Source organism: Cryptomeria japonica, chromosome 7 (assembly GCF_030272615.1).
Source record: "Cryptomeria japonica chromosome 7, Sugi_1.0, whole genome shotgun sequence".
Lineage (NCBI taxonomy): Eukaryota > Viridiplantae > Streptophyta > Pinopsida > Cupressales > Cupressaceae > Cryptomeria > Cryptomeria japonica.
In genome coordinates, this window is record NC_081411.1 from 605311228 (window position 1) to 605331595 (window position 20368).

Below are 20368 nucleotides of genomic sequence, written 5' to 3' on the forward strand. Positions count from 1 at the left end.
AGTGACAACCTGGATTTCCAGTTGAGGAATGTAGAGTGATCCAAGTCATTCGCCATGACTTCTTACCTAGTGTACCTGCTTGCACGATTTGTTTCATACAGAGGATTAATATGCAAAGGTGAAGTCGGGAATGGGCAAGGACAGATTAAGAGTTATGAGCGCTACCCCCAGTTGAGCATGCACAGAATTGAAGACTACAAGAGAGTGAATGATGCATTCACTATGTACATCACACGGATGCTGCAAGGCGGAATCCACAGAAGATTGTCCAAGGAGGCAACAGAGTTAATAGAGAAATATGGATCGTGGTATATACAATTTCCCACTTTCACATACCTCAGGATTCATGGGTTTCAATCTGAACCCTACAGACTTCCTAGGTATCCTACCGACAGAATGATATTGTTGGAAGTGGTGAGACAGCTTCTAGAGTTCGATGTTATCCAGAGAGAGAAGCACAGGATAGGAATGACATTCCCTATTTCAGTTGGGAAGTTGTCAGAGGTTTGCCAATCCGCCATAGCTGCCAGCACTGCAAGTGAGGAGCTTGCATTCTACAGATTTGCTACATACAAGAAAAGAGAAAGATTCGATCCAGACAAGAAGGTCGGAAGGATCAGAGGAGAGAAGTTCACTCATAAGATTGACATAGAAGATTATTGGGTTAACTTAATGGACGAACAAGCAGTGAAGAGAAGAATGTGGTCCAGAATGTTAGTGGATTTCATGAGAAAGTGTGGACTTTTTCCTCATTCCTGATCAGGTATTAGATGATAGAGATCATACACACCCACATTATGAGAATGAAATGAAGAAGGCAATCCTATTGCCAAATTGGTCAAAGTCAGAAGAGATTGACCTGAATGTATTGATGAGAGAAGTCTTGAATTTCTCCTGCACATGGGTAGATATGCAGATGAACAAATTAGTTGACATGGGTGTTCCCTTCACTTATGAAAGGATGAAGCCGGAAGAGTCTACTTCCGAGGATGACCAGAGGACTGTCAGTGATTGCAGGATTCATGCAGACGAAGAGAGTCAAGCTCCCAAGAGAAGGAAGAACATGCCTGGAGAAATCAAGGCTAGAGGGAAGAAGATTGAGGTGAAGAAGAAACAGAAGACTATCACTCCACTTATCATTCCTTCACCCCCTCCCAGTGTCTCATCAATCGAAGTGATTGAAGTAACAGAACAGAATAAGGAGACTCAACAGTGTTCCAACATAGTGATACTACCAGAGAATATTCAGGAGTTCCATGCCACAGCAACATCTGTACCTCCGGATGAGAATAATGATCAGCCGAAATCCCCTACTGTCCTTTTGGAAGTTAGCTTGGGAAATGAAGTATATGATTGGACTAAGGATAATCCTGATGATAATGAGGATGTTATCTCGGTATTGAAAGGACTTGATCGAGAAATATGTCTCGATGATGGTATGGAAATGGCCACTATTCCTGAATGGTTGAGGAGAAGCATGGAGAAAAGTAAACAAATGATAGAGGTACAGCCTATTGATGATATTGATGACTACCTAGCTAGGAGTGCTAAGAAGAAGAAGCCCAAGAGAGCGGAGATTTTGTCGCACATAGCTAGAGATGAGACAAGAATGCGGATTGCGCAGATTGCTGTTCCTAGAGCCGGCGTGACAACGGACACTGCTACTCCCATGGATTTCCAGATCACTTCAGTCGCCCTTGGTCGTCCATCCGCAGGGCAGGAATTCCAGGAGATTGGTGACAACCTCCAAGCAATCAATGCGAGGTTAGACACAGTGATTGCGGAGAATGAAAGGTACAGAGAAGAAAACATTAGACTCAGAGAGTATATTGTAGGGACAAGGCGTGGAGATCCCACCCTTATTCCCCCTATTGCAGTTGACCATGGAATACATTCACACTGCGAGGTAGCGAGAGATACACACTTAGAGGTGGAAAAGTGGATTGAAAGCACAAGGAAGCAGGCAGATGATTTCCTTACTCAGTTTGTCCAAGCATGTGATAAGACAACAACGCTTGCATTCAGAATCCAGTATTTGGAGGGAGTTTGGGAAGAATTCCGGCCTATCCAAGACAAGACTATTCCACGCCTCCTGGCATTGAAGAAGGTTCCTAATTCCACCTTGGTCAGCAAGAACATTGTGCACAGTGGAGACATATATAATTTCCATGGCTGGTATTGTGCACTAGCCTTGAAGAAATCAGCTTATGAGAACGCCTAATTGAGTAGTATGGAGATGGAAGGATTAATTCAGGAGATGAAAACCCTAGCCTCGATTGAGGAATTATTGGGTGTTGATGTTAGTGATGCTAGTGGTTTACACTTAGCCGAATTAAGAGACAAGATGAAATTTATGTATTTTTGCCAGTTGGACTTTTTGAAGAAGAGTCAAATTGATGACTTGGTCTCTTTGTTGATTCATGTTCATAATTCGCAGAAGCTCATGCCTGAATGGGAGAACACTTTGAATGCTTGCGCGGATTCATTGGATGTGATTGATTTACAACAGGATACCTTGCCTAGCATTTCCATGGAGGAGTTGGATTCAGTATTGGCTAGATTCTTGGAGTATGCTAGGAGAGAGAGAGATGCAGGGAGGAATCTTCTAGAAGATTCTCTATATGATGACTAGGTATCTTTTCATTAGGCCATATGTTGGTGGCACCATTTTTTATGTAACCCTAATTAGGGCAATTCTAGGGTTTTGTTGGCATGATCTCGGCTGTTGATCTTAGATCAATCTGGGCCATCCATTTTGTAAGAGACTATATATGCCCCTTTGTCTCTCATTTGTAAGAGAGAGTTTTTGTAGAATTGTTGGTAAATGCTACAGCTATTTGAATCCTAATCATTGTTCAATTGTTGGTGATTTTGCTCTTCAAATGTTGTATTTGCATTCATAGTTCTCAATTCCTCCAAGTTAGATTAGAATTTATTTTCATGTATGTTAGATTGAGTGGAAGATTTGTTGAATTTATTTGTGTGGAATCCTTAATCCATACCACTAGCCTCTTGCCGCTGGTAAGTGCGCCTTGTGTGGTCAACTGGAGTTTGAGTAAGCATAACTTCAACTATTATGCGTCCGTTGACAAGCATCAACTTGGATGGTGTCTACGTTTGATGGTAATAGTCTGAAAATCATTAAGTATACCTTAGATGATTGCACTAAGCTTGTGTCAATACCTGATTGTGAGACCTTGCCTAGTTTGATTCCACTAGATCCATTCATCATTTCCTACATTCCTAGGGTTAGAATAGATTTCCTGAACCCTATTCTTTTTCCCCCTTTTTTAGTAAGAAGTAAATCCAGAGCCTCATTGATAAATCTTAAGTTGTCAGCACACCTATTCCGCATCATTCATGATAATCCAAACATTTGCGTAAGTCCCCAAGTGAAACACAGCAATTCACATCAACCACTGAACTTACCCACTCGTCAAGACCTGACATGTAGAAACCTTGGAATCATTTTAGTTGATCTCATTCTTAGCATCTAAGGTGATTTTGTTCAAGAGAGGGTAAATTACTTTGGTAATTTATTCTGTATTGTTATGTGCATAAAAAACACATCAATAGGGGCCGAACCCAATAACCTAGTATACACACACACACACATACATATACATATAGTATAGATATGTGTGTGTGTGTGTGTGTGTGTGTGTATCCCACTCACAGTATAATAACAAATAGAAGAATAAATACTGCTTTAGACCCACGAATGGGGAGCACAAAGAATCATGATCTTGCTGTAGAAACCTAAAGAGAGCTCAAAATGCCAAAAGAATACTCGAAGTAGAGAAGACAACAAAAAAGCAGTGCTGCAGTACAAAGACTGTTGAAACAAAATCATGCCGGAGCATCTTAGCTAACCTTTTTGGCTATCCCCTTCCTCTTACTCCTAGTGAGGAGGGCATCCATGGTCCACCTTTTGGATGGGATATTAGGCCTAGAGATGGCACTAGCAATATGGGAGATGGTGCATTTATGCACTGGAACCAACACATCATCAAAATCGTAGAAATTAGCAAACTCATCACCCAAATCTTCCATAAAGGGGTAAGAGCCCTTAGAGTCAGACCCATTACCAATAGCCTCATTAGGCTAATTAAGACTAGGAGGGTCTTCAATATGCAGAGAGGGAGGAGGCGCAGTGGGGGGATGGCAGGGCTGAGAGGGTATTGTCTAAATAGGAGAGGCCACAAATTCAGAAGCCATAGTGACCGGCTAAGTCATAGGATACGGCGATTTTCATGGATGAGGTTCGAATTTAATCGAATTTCAAACTTCTATTAAAAAAAATCGAATTTAATCGAATTTCCTCTATAAAGCACTGCTATCCGCCTCTAAACACAACTCAGCTGGTCGTGGGTATTCTTTGTATATGCTTTGTATCTATTGGGTCATGGGTGTCTGCAACTACTGGGTCGCCCTCGGATTTTCTCCAACAAGGGTCGCTATTCTGATAATTTATTAGAAGTATACATATATTTAAAAATAAACAAAATTATAGAAGGCGAATTTTATCCGAATTTTTTTTCGAATTTTTCCCATGTTGAATTTCATCTGAATTTCATGGCTGTCGAATTCGAATTCGAACCTTGTGACTTAGGTGACCGGGTTGGGACCCTCATTATCCACACGAAATTTCCCATGATTCCACCAAACAAAGTCAGATAAGGATTGCCTGGCTTCTTATCGCAATTTTTGAGACTGAACTTCCTAGGAGCCAATTTTTGAGACTGAACTTCCTAGGAGCATTTGATTTGGAGGAAGAGCACCCAGCGACCATATGCCCGAGCTTATTGCAACGCAAGCATCTGAAAGGAAGGCCTTCATAGTTTAGGAATTGAGTCCAAGTGACATAGGAAGAGTGAATCAAGACTGAGTGGTGCATGGGCTTGGAGATGTCTATGATGGCACATACCCTAGTGAATCTGCAATGGGGAGCCACTGAATCAGCATCCAGTTTCATGAAGGAGACAATTTTCTCAATCATATCTTTAATGAGCCAAGGATCTCTCATAATCAAAGAAAGGTTATAAAGTTTGATCCATGTAGGAACGAAAGTGATAACAACAGCTGCAGGGTCAAAAAGGATGCCATGAGGAAATAAACAGGCCTGACTTGCCAGAGAAGCAAGGACCGTTCTGCTTAACAAAACTACAATCCTCGACAGAGGTAATCTGAAGCAGTAAGAAGCCAAAATCAAGAGGGTCAATATCGGGAGTGGCTAGGTTAAACCAGGTAACCTTCATCCATTCAACAAACTGATCAATTGGAGGCCGCTTGCTCATGCAATGAATAATAAGGGAACGACTCCCAGTATCAGAAGAAATTTTGTCAATACTTGAATCTGCAATATGAAAAGAAGCTGGATCATCTGTCATTTGTACCTCAGATTCGCCCATCGTGAAGATTTGCAAGCCCTCCTGGGTCTAGGCACCAACTAGGACACTCAGGCCCGGGTCAGGCAGCAAATTAGGGCTCTCTTTGAACACCTGTGAATAACAAAATTCGCTGCAAGAATGGAACGGATTATTCCGATTCCTACAGCTGTCAACAACCAAAGGGTCCGAAGCAAGTGTTTTGACAGGGGTAGATGGAGAAACAACTAGAGTGATGCACTCCATGGAAACCCCAAAGTCTGTGTGCTGGCCGTGTTTTCTAGACTTGCTCGAGTGATGGGTAGTGCCCTTCTTGGCTCCATACTTTGTCTTCCCTTGCATATCGCTGTTGGTGACCGCTGTCTCAAAGGGCACTTGCAAAACATCCTTACCCTACTTGTCACTCTGCTCCATTCGCCCCCTGAACTCAACTGCTCTATTCTTCTTGCGCTATATATGTGGTATCAATTATAGATATGGAATTGATATTCTATATATTTTTTTATATTATGTTAAGATCCTTGTGGCCTTGAAGGCCTCAATTTTGGGCTTGGTCGGGACCCCAATGGGTGCTATCACCCTTAGACCTCTGCTTTAGTTTTAAAAAACTTTTATATATATAAGAAACATTTTTTTCCCAAGATTTTCCCAATAAAATTCTTAGTAATTGAATTCTGTTTATACTTCTGCTGTGCCGAGTCAATATAGATTCCAAGTAATGCTACCATGATAGTTGAACTTATTTTTATATGAGATGAAATATAAGGTTTTTCTGTAAAATTTGCTACAATGATTTTTAAATTTTCCTGGGTTTTTCACAGTGGTTTGTCACCAAATTTGAGTCTGGAGCAAAAAATTGTGTGCAGCTTTTCTTTTGTCCAAGTTTCAACTTTACGACTCATACACATTGTTATTTTTCACTTTTTTTTATGTTGCTACTGATGGTCTTCCAAATGAAAATTACGCTGTTTATGAATGTTTTTAATTACCTTCAATATATATTGGTCTAAGACTCAGAAGAAGTATTTAAGGTATCGCAGATGCACGGTATTGGTGTAGATGTTTGTGTTTCACAATAGCACATAAAATCTTATAATGATTCTTGTAAAAAAAATTATTTGCATGTTTGCAGCCTCCCACAAAGTCTTTAGATGGGTATAAGCATGTTGTGGATGTAGCATATTGTCCTCCGGTTCTAACAGACAGTCCTTCATTCCCACCTGAAACTGCAAAGGCTAAGGAGGCAGCACAAACAACACCTTACAGTAAAGGGGCAACAGACTACTATGATACTTTAGAAGGTAAGGCAATGCTTTTGTGCTTCTTTCTTGTCACCATCTGGGACTATGGAGAGGTTTGATTTATTTCCTGTTGTTAAATCCTGCAAAGTTCACTTTTTGTATCTGTTGTTTTCTTGATTTTACTAACAGAGGAGATGATTCGAGGTTTACAAAGAGTTGGATGGAAAAAAGTTGATGTCAGCTTTCATTCAGCATTTTGGCCTTTTTTTGCTCACAACAACATTCATGTAATTTCTTCCTCTTTGATGGATCTACTTCCTTCCTCATTTACTCAAATGATGCATATGTGCATTCTTAGATGTTATAAATATTGCATGTGGTTGAGAAGCTAATATTCTGAGGAGACTGTCTTTTTGTTTCACATCTGTTTGCTTATGTGGTCTGGAATGTGACTTGTTTCGGATGAGTGTTTCAGAAACCGATTACTTGCACTTGAATGTGACATGGTTAAATTGATAGGATCTATTTATTCAAAACATAGAAATGTTGCTGAATAATTACAGAATTGGTCTGACACCACTTGATAAACATACAATTATAGCATGTAGAAATATAACAAAATAGAGTAGATTTGGGATGCAAGAGATATTGGTGGGCACCTACTACCTATGTAAATTTATGTGAGATTTAGAAGTACAGGTCCATAATCAAACAAATAAGAACTCTTCAGGTATAAGATAAAATGCCAATATGTAGAGGTATCAAGAGATGTCAAAAGAAGAATATCATTGCATAAAATAGATACATAAATGAGTCAAATGAAATGATTTGTTAGGTGGGAGACATTGCCTCTATTTTTACACTAGGATATGTGGACCCCGTAAGGCACTAACCTCAATACAAATATTAATCCAAGTTACACATGCAAGGCACATTAACAAATGCAAGTTACTCTCAGAAGCTACAGCCTACACATAACCCAATGGTGTACTACGTACTTTTATGTGCCATATCTCTTGAATGTGGTACATGATTTTCCAAAACCATGGGACAATTTCGTAATTTGTGCTTCATCTATCTATTGGGTGCATGGGATGGAGCGTGGATAGTGAATTTGTAGGTATTGTTATGCTTCTAGAATTATTCCAAATTTTGCTTTTTGTGTTTTTGATTTTCTTGTTAGCACGTGTCTGGATATTGTATTGTAACCTTTGCCGATAATACAATTGGTTCATGCTTTTGGAGCATGAGTTTTTTCACCTGGAAGAGTTTTCCCCATATATATCTTTATGTTAGGTTGAATGCTTCTCTGTGTTATTTCTTGAAATTGTTTTAGATCCTATTTTTTGTACATTTTTCTCTCATATATTATGGAAGGAAGTGTTTCTACACTTTAGCTTATTTTCATCCACATCTCTGGTTTTTGATATATCTACCTACTTTGTGGGCTCTTAGCCCTTGTCGTCAGTTGTTGATATACCACTTATTTTGCATGCTTTTACCCCCTATGTCTAGTTGCCGATACAATCACCTACTTTGCACCCCACACTTGTTGCTGTTGCCCAGTACAACTGCTTACCAGCCATAGGGCTGCTATTATTTTGAAAAATTCTGGTACGAATGAATTTTGAGTTAACAGAAAATGGATAGTTGCTAGATTTTTGCAAATCACTCCAAATGTGACATTGCTTTTGGAAAAAGTTGCACTTGAATAAGACTCTCTTTAGAAATTCTAGTTTTATCAAAACAAAATCTTGCAGTCGTAGAGCTACACAAACCCAATTTTCTCGAATAAGTTACAACTTTCTCTAAACTCTGCAAGGAAAGTAGATCCAAGATCAGAATGTATTTGTCTACAAATTCCTAGATCTTTCTTGTTCAAAAGATCAACTTCTAAGAGAAGTTAAATTTTGATCCAACACACTCTGCGATATTGCTGTTTCTACATGCACCCTTGTAGCAGTAAAGGATCAAACCCTAAGGAGCTTTAGTTCCTAATCTTAGAGGCCCAGTGAGATTTAGAAATCCACAAGCATACGAAAGAAAACAATATGTGGAGGGGTCAAGAGACACTAAACAAAATCACCTTGTAAAATAAATGCACAATTGAATCAAAAGAAATGATTTACTAGGTGGGGGCATTGCCTCTATTTATACTCGTTCAATAAGTTTGTAACATACACCCCCTGATTTATTTTTTAAAACTATGTATCAATAAAGTTTTCATAAGTTTCACAACATGGATCAAGGAATAAATGCATAAATATCTCTTTCTGTCATTGAGGTCTGAAAACTAACATTTATAGCTCAATACAACTGCTGTCATATCTTGGAGTAAAGTATTATTCAAAACTTTGATGCATGGAAGAGATAATATCACAAAATACATCATAATAAACTTGGCATCAAGAACTGACTTGCAGAATAACAGGTCTGAAAGTAGGAGTAAACTTGCTACAGGTACGCTTTAAAAAACTCACACATAGCAGCTATCAAAAGGTCTGAAATGCAACATTTAACTTGCACTGTTGCACATGATCACAACCCATCATGTAATAGCATACTCCGCCTTTCCAACTTCATCGTACATCAGCAAAACTCATCCCAACAGATCTGATGTTTGCCTGTGGTTAATGAGCACTTCCTTAAAATCAACACAACTCTTAACACCTTATATTCAATATACTCTAATATCGAAGAATACCCTTAAAATTGCACAACGTCAAATAATATTCCTTCACAAAGGAATCATTACGAACATCCCTACACAATGTTAGCAGGCATATAATTCACTATATTTCCATGGCTCTTTACGATGACTGGTGCCTCTGTTTATAGCTTCTTTTTTGATAATATAAGGTTGTGGTAAACCTTTTACCAAACTAATATAAATTAGGATTAAAAATCAAATATATCTATCTAACAAAAATACCATCTAACACAATACAAAAGTTGCTTATAGGGCCCATCCTGTTTAAACATGAGTTTTGTGTGTCTCAAGTTGCCAATTCCATGACCTAAGTACATAACATGCTGCTTTTCCCCAACTGTTTTACCCGTGAAAAATGAGAAGAAGCCAATTAATATGGCTTTATGAGGACTTTTTAGAATCGATATCGAACATAACCATCCATCCATCTGCTGCTTATATTGGATGGATCCGTGTTTCCTCTATGCTATCTTTTAATTCCCTAACTCCTAACTATCACTTCACTGATGATGTATATATTTTTATGTTAATTCTTGATTATCCTCTTATGGTGTACTTATTTGTGTTTGTCACCTCTTTGATTCCAAGCACACCCATACTTGTTCCTTGGTTTCCAACTATATTCAAAATTAGTGCTCCTCTGATCATTTACACTATTTCTCCATGAGTACTGCCCCTCGTGATGATGTGTATGATGATGTGTCACAACCTATGTAGCTTTTTAGAGGCTCCTCTACTATTTGCCCAAGTCATTTGCTTCTTTTTTTTTAGTACTTGAAGCATTATGATATTTCTTTAATACCCATGCCATCCTCATATTCACCTTCAAACTCTTCATATATTCTTCCAGAGACTTCATTTTCCTCAGATTCCTGATCTTGTATCTTATACACAACCTTGTCCTTCTTTATCTCTGTTAAATACCCTGCAAAGTTACCTTCTTCTATACTAAAGTTTTATAGACTTTTCTACAATAAATTGATAGTTCCTGTAGTCTCTAAGGTTGACTAAGAACAATATCTAAATCATCAAAAGTATAGCAGGAGAATCAAATGTTCCTTGATGTACCATGCTTTAGCATGTAACCACTTGATAGAGCATATGTTGATGATGTTGTATTTGTAACTAGGGTTTGCTGATACAATCGCTTGTTCTTTTTTAAAGAATCCATGGACCTGTAAAGTTGAGGTTGTCTTGGAGATTAATAACATCAGGTGGACCTCTTGCTTTCTCCTCTTGATCCATGGATAGAATTTTCTTCTCTTCTTATGCACTTTTTACTTTTTCGTCAGCTGTTCCTCCTTTCACCTCTACTTCATTCTCTGCATCTTTTCTATCTTTAAGTTGTTCTTCTCTTTGTTTTAGTTTCTTCTCTCATCTGTCTATAAGAACTAGTATTTTTCTTGAAAAGGATATTTTGTACCATATTCTGTTAGACCAATAATCCAATTGTGTGCTTCATCTTTCCAGTTATTAGTAAGTTCAATATGTTGAGACATGGACCAGCTAGGACTCGAACCTAGGACCTTCCATACGCTGCTGGAGTGCTCTACCACTGAGCTACTGGCCCCTCTTGGACCAGTCCATCGTCGGTCCGGGTGTGGCTTATTTCCAACACCAACACCCCCCCTTAAGCCACACCTCTCGTGTGCTTGGGGCTCCTAGCCTGGACCTGGCTCTGATACCATGTTGAGACATGGACCAGCTAGGACTCGAACCTAGGACCTTCCATATGCTGCTGGAGTGCTCTACCACTGAGCTACTGGCCCCTCTTGGACCAGTCCATCGTCGGTCCGGGTGTGGCTTATTTCCAACACCAACACACTAGGGTAATATTTATTTGAAATATTCCTATCCATGAATTTATACCACATTTTCCTAGCACCAATATCATCTTTTCAAGGAAACCTAGGTATTTATTTGAGACGTTTCTTGATATAAAACTATAATTTTAATAAAGATTTGAAGATTTCTCTTTTTTCTTTTTCTTTTTTCAAATTCAGGACCAAATATCTAGTAGCTTGGTTGTTGTATAAGGCCAGCTTTGCATGGTCAGTATTTTCTGGTACTACCTAGAAATTTGATTGTGCTTAGTTGCCAGAAATCTCTCAAAGCCTACTTTCTAATGGTGTGAGGATAACTTTGATTTGACAATGGTGTGCATAGAGAGCAATGCTCTGCAAGTTCTGGTATACTGCTAAGTAAATTGATTGCAAACACTTGTTGGAAACCTCTTGGGACATCTTTCCAATGGTGTAAGAAGTTTGTTAACAATCTCCTGCAAATGCTAGTGGTTTTTAAAAAAAACAAACCTCAAGCAAGAGTTCTCCAGATTCCACAATCTGCTCCAATACGGCTTGATAGGATGCAAATATCAAGAATACAGAAATATTGCAGAGCAATAATAGAATTGCTGTTGCGCAACTTGATAAAGTTCAAATTTGATTGTAGAAAGCATGTGGAAATATAACAGAATAGAGTAGATTGTGACACCACATAAACATTCCTCAAGGAATAAACCAATCCAAATATCTCCTCTCTGAGAGCACACTTAAATTTAATAGTTCTTCATAATTATTTATAATGGTAGATGCTTCTATTTGTTGCACCTCTTTTGATACATCTAATACATGTTTGGCTGACTTATAACCAAACCCATCCATTGGGCCCATCCTATCTAAACATGAGTTATTTCTGCCACAAGTTGGCTACTTTATAACCCATTTACATCATTATGTCATATGCCTAAGTATATTATGTGAACCAATAAAAGCCTCTAACATTTTTACCCACAAAAAAAGAGCTAAATGATGTCAAGTGTTCGCTAGAAAATTTATTACTTTTGAAGTGATCATTGAAGATAATTATAAGTAGTAGAGCAGAGGTAAACTTGGTCTCTTTCATCTGGGGTATTTTTGGAATGTGCACACTTCTAGGAATTTTTTATTGTATTCTTGGAATGCATCCAACTATTTCTATTTGAAGAAATAAATATGGTAATGATGTCTAATGAAAATGTTTATTCTGTTTTGGTCGAACTGTACTTTGAATTTGCAGCATACTAATATCCAATTGACTAAGGGCATGAAAATTTCTTAATGTGTTCCTAGAAGGCTAGAAGTACAAGCCAATATAAACTTTGGCACCTTACTGAAATCTCCTGGAGCTGAGAGGTGCCAAAAGGATAAAGACTAATTATGTGCTTCATGTTGGCTCATTGTGCTACTTGTTGGTTTGACTTAAGTGCTAGATATCAGCCGTGGCACCTGTTTTAGAAAGCTTGTGCATAAACTAACCCATGTATCTTAAACTTGAGGTAAAATGATAAAATTATATCACTTGTCAGGTAATTTTTGTCTTTTCATGCCTATCATTTTCCTATGGTTGACAAAATTGTTAAATTGTACATATTTCCTGGTTTTGAAGGCTTTTTTATTAAAGAAATGTAATGGTTTGATTATAAACTAAAAGAGGGGTAACAATTTATTCAATCAGAAAAAAGAGATACAAAGCATTACACCACCCTGTCAGTCTCCACTAAGTCATCTAACATATGAGAAAATGCCGAAGGCAACTGTCCCCGATCCACAATATTCAAATTTTGCATTTGATCAAAAGCCCATTTGGCCTGACAGTCTGCAACTCCATTCCACTCCCTAGGAATGTGACTAAAAGTAACAAATTTCAAGTAGCCACACAATAGAAGAATCTGTTTAATAACCACAACTAAGTTCTAACTAACATCATCAAGCCGCTGACCATTTAGCAAAGTCACCACCACTTGAGAATCAGATTCACAAATAATCCTTCGCCAACCAAGACCACAACCATGCTCCATAGCATACAAGATGGCAAGAGCCTCCATTAAATTATTAGTATGAATGCCCTTATAAATAGAAAAAAAAAAATTGAACATACCCCGTTAATGGAGATCATAGGGTTGATCCTATTGATGTGAGAAGGAAAAACATCAAATGGCATCCTCCCGATTTGGGTTGGACAAAAATAAACATTGATGAACCTACTAGAGGCAATCTGGGTAAATTAGGAGCAAGCTATATAGCAAGTAATCACAAAGGAGCTATTATTGCCAAATACAGCTTAGGATTGGGAATCACTACCAATAACTTGGCGGAAGCCCACGCAGCATTTCTGGTTGTGCAAATGGCCAAGCGTCTCAGAGCGAATCAGTGTCATTTGGAAGGAGATTCAAAAATTATCACTCATGCCATTTTGAAGGGGGGAACAACTCATTGGCAGATTGACAAAATCATTAAGGTGGTGAGGAAGTTACTTACTGGTTTTCCCCAATTCAAAATCACCCACACACTGAGAGAGGGGAATTTGGAGGCAAACAACATAGAAAAGGAAGCAGTTAATCTCAAGCAGGGAGATTGCAATGACTTGTACTCCTCAATTGGGAATGATTGGATCATGCCCTGTCATGTCATGTGGAAGCGAGGCAGTGATGAGGATTGGTGTAAGGAGGAGGCGGTAGATAGTACAGAGACAGGTGGGAAGAACGAAGGAGTAGAGTGCCGAAATGAAACTGAGTCAAGCTCGGTTTAATGATGGAACTGCATTAAATTCAAAGCATGAGAAATCTTTTTTTGAGATTTCGTCTAGTTGCTTGGGTTTTGATACCATTAAATGCTCAGTACCGAAAGGGAATGAGCATTTACATCTCCACACAACTAAATTTCTTTTAAGAATGTAAAGAGGCAGTTGGGGTTCTTATCTTTCGGCGTATTTGAGAAGCTTGGAGAATTTGCAAAGAACGGAATACGGAAGCCAACTTTGCACTACAGACCAGCAAAACACAGGTGGCTTTTTGGGGAGGCATCACAGATGATAGGTTGATGAACCTGTTTGTTTTTTAAGAGAAATCCTTCATTTCACGAGTGAAGGTAGTTCTGGGTGCAAAGTACCTAGAGGGAGGGCGAAGATACCGCACCAACTTCGACATCGTGGCAATGTTCATGGCCTGGTGTGTGGAACTTCAACCCAATCGAAAGGTGGGAGAGATCATGTGCAAGTGCGTGAAGAACGAATGGTTGGGCGGTATGGACGAATTATTGGAACTGGTTCAAGACTTGGAGGTTTTGTTAGCCCCAAAGGTCCGTGGGTTCACGTGAGCGAATTTGCTCCCCCATTGTGCCCTTTCCTTTTGTGAAGTACGACAAACAACAAGGAGGCATGTAGAACTTCAGCACAAATTGGATTGCAAGGCATCTTGCAATATTTGGCCTCGGTGGACGACTGGGAGGCCCGATTGGAAGTGGCCAAATGGGGACCATGGGGTGAACTTTGCACACTGCGAGACCGTGTAGTTCCTGCACGAAGAAAACACGGCCGACCGACAGGGGGTGGAAGATTGACAAATACAGTAGAATAGATCTTTGTTTTGGTATGGTGAATGAAAATTTCGATTACAGACAAGGTCAGATTTTGTTCGATGACCTTTGGCATTTTGACTGTTTTTTTTGTCTGCATGCCGATATGGCTGGCTTAATGCCTATTTTGGAGAATGTAGAAATGTAATGTACATATTTTTAAGAATCAATACAATATAAAGTTTTACTGATCAAAAAAAAAACTGAACATCACTAGAAGTTAGAACTATCACGACCAACCCCACCAATACCAGCATGACCAGGATTCCCTCGTGAAGAACCATCAGTGTTAATTTTCAAAACTCTTTGAGGAGGAGGGGTCCAACGACCCTCCCGATTTACCTTACGCAAAGGATGTCTACATTGATTTCGCATGACCTGTCCAGCCCACATCGAAACACTTCCCTAAAGAGGAAAATTGAGACGGTTGTGAATAGCAACATCTCTAGGATCTATACTTCCAGCCAAGTCACACTTTGCCAAAACCGTATCTCGAAGAAAATGAATAATTTTCCACCACAAGTGTTGAACATCCATTCTAGCATCATGAAAAATCCTACGATTCCCCTCCAACCAAATACGCCAGATGATAAAGGTAGGACCAAGAGACCAAAGAAAATAAGTTTTAACAGGAGCCTTACCCCAGTGATCCCAAAACTCAGCCAAATAAGACACATGCCAGCAAGACAGATTCCAAACACCCCACTAGAAGTGCCAGATCTCCTTAGAAAAAGAGCATTGAAAGAAAAGATGAGAAACACACTCCTCACTATTTCGACACAAAACGCAGAACGAGGGACCCTAAAAGCCCCGCTTGCACAAGTGATCCCAAGTAAGATATCGGTTTTGAACCACCAGCCACATGAAGAAGTTTCATTTGGGCCAAGAAAATTGTTCCACACTTGCTTCCACCAAGGCACCTCAAATCCACCAAACAACTGCCTATCAAGCTCCAGATACCTTGTAGAAAAAAAATACTTACCAGAAGAATCATTGCCCCAGGCAAGAACATCTTGTCCCTCCAAGGAGATGCACTCACGAGCAGCAAGAATTCGAGTCAACTCTTCCTGGTCTTTCTCCGATCCACCTTGCGGCCATTCATAGGACTCCTTCCATCTACAACCAACCACTGGACCTAAACTCCAAGTAATCTTAAATCGCTCAACCTTATCCCAAACTCTTAACCAAGTGAGCCTAGTTTTCAGAGTGTGCCAAATCATAGAACCCCTTCCCTCCAATGGATAGCGAGGAACATCCAACAAATTAACCCCTTTTAGATACTTATGCGTGATAATACGAGCCCAAACTTGATGTTGACTGATACACCAGTGCCAATATAATCTGGCAGCGAGAACTTGCCCATTCAAGACAACAGAACGAAGACCAATCCCCCCTCCTTCTTTGGCCTACAAACAGACTCCCACTTAACTAGACTCCATTTAGAAGTCTACAAATTACCACTCCAAAGAAATTTGCATGAGAGAGCATCGAAATCCGTAAGGAAATACAAGAGCCGCTTGAACAAAACTCATGTAAATAGGAAGAGCCTATATCACCGATTGAAAAGGAGTCACTCTAGCAGCAGTGGAAAGCCAACGATGATTCCAATGATGAACCTTCCTTTGCAACTTATCAAGCAAGTCTTGCCAGAATGGCCTGAGTTGCCTACCAACAACAAGAGGAATACCCAGGTAGATCAAGGGGAGAAAACCAATTTGAAACCTCAATATATTAGCAATCATTCTTTGAATAGGTTCTGGAGTGTTAAAAAAGAAGATGGAAGATTTATGCCCGTTGACTTTTTGACTTGAAGCACATAAATAGATATCTAGCGCTTGCCTAAATGATTCGGCTTCATGAAGGCGAGCAATCCCCATAAGAGCAGTATCATCCACAAACTAGAGATGGGAAAGCCTAGGCAGCCCATTACCCCAACTCCACCCTTGAATCACGCCATGGGAAACTTGAAAATTGAGAAATCTTCCAAGGCCCTCAGCCATAATAATAAACAAATAGGGGGACATAGGATCCCCTTGACGAAGGCCCTTGGAAGCACCAAATAACGTAGAAGGCTCACCATTAATAATAACCGAGAATGATGAAGACATAACACAGCTCATCGTCCGACTGACCCATTTAGGACAAAAGCCAAAGGCTAAGAGAATTTTTTGCAACAAGTCCCACTTAACTCTATCATAGGCCTTAGCCAATCCAATTTGATAAACATAGGTTTCTCCTTAGAAGTCGCCATAGAGTGAATGGCTTTAGAAGCAACCACCACCCAATCCAAAATTTGTCTTCCTACCACAAAACCCCCTTGTTCATCTGCGATCAAAGACGGGAGGCAGATTTTGAGCCTCTTTGCAATCAATTTAGTAATGATTTTATACACCACATTACAGAGAACAATGGGCCTAAAGAAATTTAGCTGATTAGCACCTCCTTTTTTAGGAATAAGGACAAGAAAAGTAGATGCCAAGAGATTCCCAGACCACCTCCAATAAATCCAAATTAATAATATCCCAAAATTCTTGAAAAAATTCTATAGGAAATCCATCAGAACCTAGAGCTTTGCCCTTACACATCCCAAAAACAACCTCTTCCAATTCAAACAGACAGATCGAACATATGAGGGATTCATTTGTCTCATGAGTGACAAGAGAGGAGATACAAGCAAGGACCATATTCTCCTTAGCTTCAGCAGGAGGTGAATCTTCAGAAAAAAGAGCCGAATATTACTGAGTAGCCTCATGAGATAAAGCCTACAGAGAAGATAGCTGAATTCCTTCAGAATTAACCAAAGAGGAAATATAACTCTTATTCTGACGAGCTTGAACAAAATTATGAAAAAGAGTTGTGTCACTATCGCCTTCCTGAAGCCAATCAATTCGAGCCTTTTGTTCCAAAAAATCTCCTCACAAAGTTCGCACTCCTCTAACTCTCACAACTTGGGATTCAACCCTACCTAAAGCATCTGAGAAACCAAAATCCTGAATTTGGCGAGTGATAACATCAAGGCATGCCTGAACATTCCTCTTCCTGGCATGGAGGTTACCAAAACACGTTCTATTCCATCGTTTAAGCTGAAATTTCACAAATTGCAATTTCTTAACAAAAGAATACATAGCAGTACCATAGGTAGGGCCACCATCTCTCCACCACTGAGCCATTAAATCATGGAGGGATGAATCACAAAGCCACATAAGTTGAAACTTGAAAGGAGGATTCTTAGGAACTCCAAAAGAAACTGCTGAAAATTTAATTGGCTAATGATTAGAGCCCCGCCAATCAAGAATCTCAGAACTTGTAATCAAGCTCCCACCCACCCAAAGCAGGAAACAAGAAATCTATCCAACCGTTCAAAGATAGCATCCTCTCCACACCGTCTATTATTCCAATTAAAGACCCATCAAATGGTTTGACATCAATTAAAGCAAGGGAGTCTACATTCGCACGAAAGAGATCAGAAGCAGAACCGAGCTGAGCCAACCCTCCCCTTTTCTCCTCCAAACTTAACACTGAATTGAAATCACCAAAGCTTAGTTTTCCCTTGAATATCAATAGGAGCATTCAGATTAGTGACCAAAACAATCTCTCCAGATTCCAAACTAGATGCCACCACGGAGAGAGTAGAGTGACTAGTTATCCACCAAAGTGGAACAATTTTTTGCGGGTCCCAAAAAAGAGCCAGATCTCCAGAACAACCCTGAGAACCAATACTCTGACATTGTCCAAAACACCAAATATGAGAAGCAAACTGAAGCATGGAATCAACTGAAAGCGAAGTCTCCTAGACACAAAAAATATCTGGAGAATGAGCTGCCACCTACTTGTTGGTTTGATTTCTAGTGCTAGACATCAGACATGGCACCTGTTTTAGAAAGCTTGTGCATAAACGTATCTTAAAATTGAGGTAAAATTTCATGTGGTTTGTGCACATGAACATCTTTGATTGACAAGTATACAAATGCTATAATTACATCACTTGTCAGGTAACTTTTGTCTTTTCATGCCTATCATTTTCCTATGGTTGACAAAAATGTTCAATTGTACATATTTCCTGGTTTTGAAGGCTTTTTAATTAAAGAAATGTAATGGTTTGATTATCTCTACAACTGCTAATCAAAGTTAAATTTCTCTAAAGGTAAAACAGGAGTGGTTACATTATCCCGGAGCTGGAGTTGTGGCTCATGTTGCAGACAGTCTGAAGCAACAAGAAATGGCCACATTCATTTCAGCAAGCCTTTAAAGAAATTGAAGGATATCTAACTTTGTTGTATTTCTAATTAAATTTCATTTTACGTCAGTGCATATTCAAAGATGTAATATAATGTCAAATATAAGTTTTTGTTCAGAAGCAATTGGTGTCGAAGGTAATTTATAATGGAATAGTATCATTCTTTACTAATTTAGAAAATTCTTAATGTTGATCCAAACTGGACCCGGTCTTAATTTATATCTACTTCATTCACCTTGTACCTCATTTGTGAAAACTATAATAGGTTTGTATGACCCTTGAGTATCATTCTTCATTTAACAGATTACTCCTAGACTTGTAAGAGCTTAAGATAGAATTTTATTACTATACATAACTGAAATGCGTTGAAATAAGCTAGAAAGTGTCCAGATGTGTGGAAGCCCAAAAATGTTTTCACACATTCTGTTTTCAAAACTTTATAGCAATGGGACTGTTCCGGATTGAATGTGACGTTTGCATATATGGCAGATGTGGCCACAACAGATTCAGAAAGTGAACTGTATTCCAAAGATATCTTTGACATGGTTTAGCTAGTTTGCACATCTGTTCATATAAACAGCACAAAAATGTATTTCTAGCAAAAAATAAGGTAGGAGAATTCTATAGAGAATAGCTAGAGGAATAGGCTTAGATGGCTTTCCAAAGATCACCAATGTCATTCATGAAATTTCAGCATCTACAGATAGATTTGAAGAGTTGAAAGATCATCAGCATGAAAACAAAAGTGTGCGTTGGCCTAGGCAATGACATGAAAACCTAAACTAGTAATTTTCTCTTTTGATTGAACACCTCATTGGACCGTTCTAAAATGGTCAATTTTGTAACACCCTCATTCATTGTATTTCCTCTCATCTAAAAGGGTCTGCTATGTTGCCACTCAAAAATCTTATTGCCTCCAATCGGAGAGGTAATTTGTATACTTATTCAAGGGATTTCTATGAGCCTCTATTCAAAGGGATTTTTTATTACTCCCTCAAATGGCCTTAATAAGAGGAGGTCCATTGTATACTCAGTTATCGGATCAGTAATGTGTGCCCCTATTCTTCTTTAGGTTGTGAGGCTATAGCAGGTTAGTAGAGGGCATAACTAATTGAGCCAGGTTGTCACCACTATTTTGGATGAAAACCAAATGTTGATTACCTATGATAAATTTGTCACAAATTTTCAAGAAACAAGGTGAAATAGCCTTTTGGTGAATGCTTTTTAAACCAAAAACAACTAGGGTCCCATGCAATTGTTAAAAAATGTTAGAAATTGCAGGCAAAACTATTGTAAAATAATTTAATCCATAACATGCACAACAAACATATATAAAACATTATTTTTCATCTGGTGATCACCAAGTGTTCTGCAAATACTTATAAAGCATTGTATTTTTC

General features: G+C 38.9%; 1 protein-coding gene across 10 annotated transcripts in view; it reads left to right on the top strand.

Moving 5' to 3' along the window:
• The window catches only part of LOC131043309 (putative lipase ROG1), a 76855-nt gene extending 57653 nt beyond the window's left edge, over positions 1-19202 (top strand). For all 10 annotated transcript variants that reach the window (XM_057976498.2, XM_057976500.2, XM_057976507.2 and 7 more), the window contains 3 exons: positions 6520-6688; positions 6818-6915; positions 18876-19202. In XM_057976498.2, the coding sequence (XP_057832481.1) occupies positions 6520-6688; positions 6818-6915; positions 18876-18980 (372 nt within the window). In that variant the 3' untranslated portion in view covers positions 18981-19202. The remainder of the gene's footprint in view (positions 1-6519; positions 6689-6817; positions 6916-18875) is intronic.
• The last annotated feature ends 1166 nt before the right edge of the window (positions 19203-20368 follow it).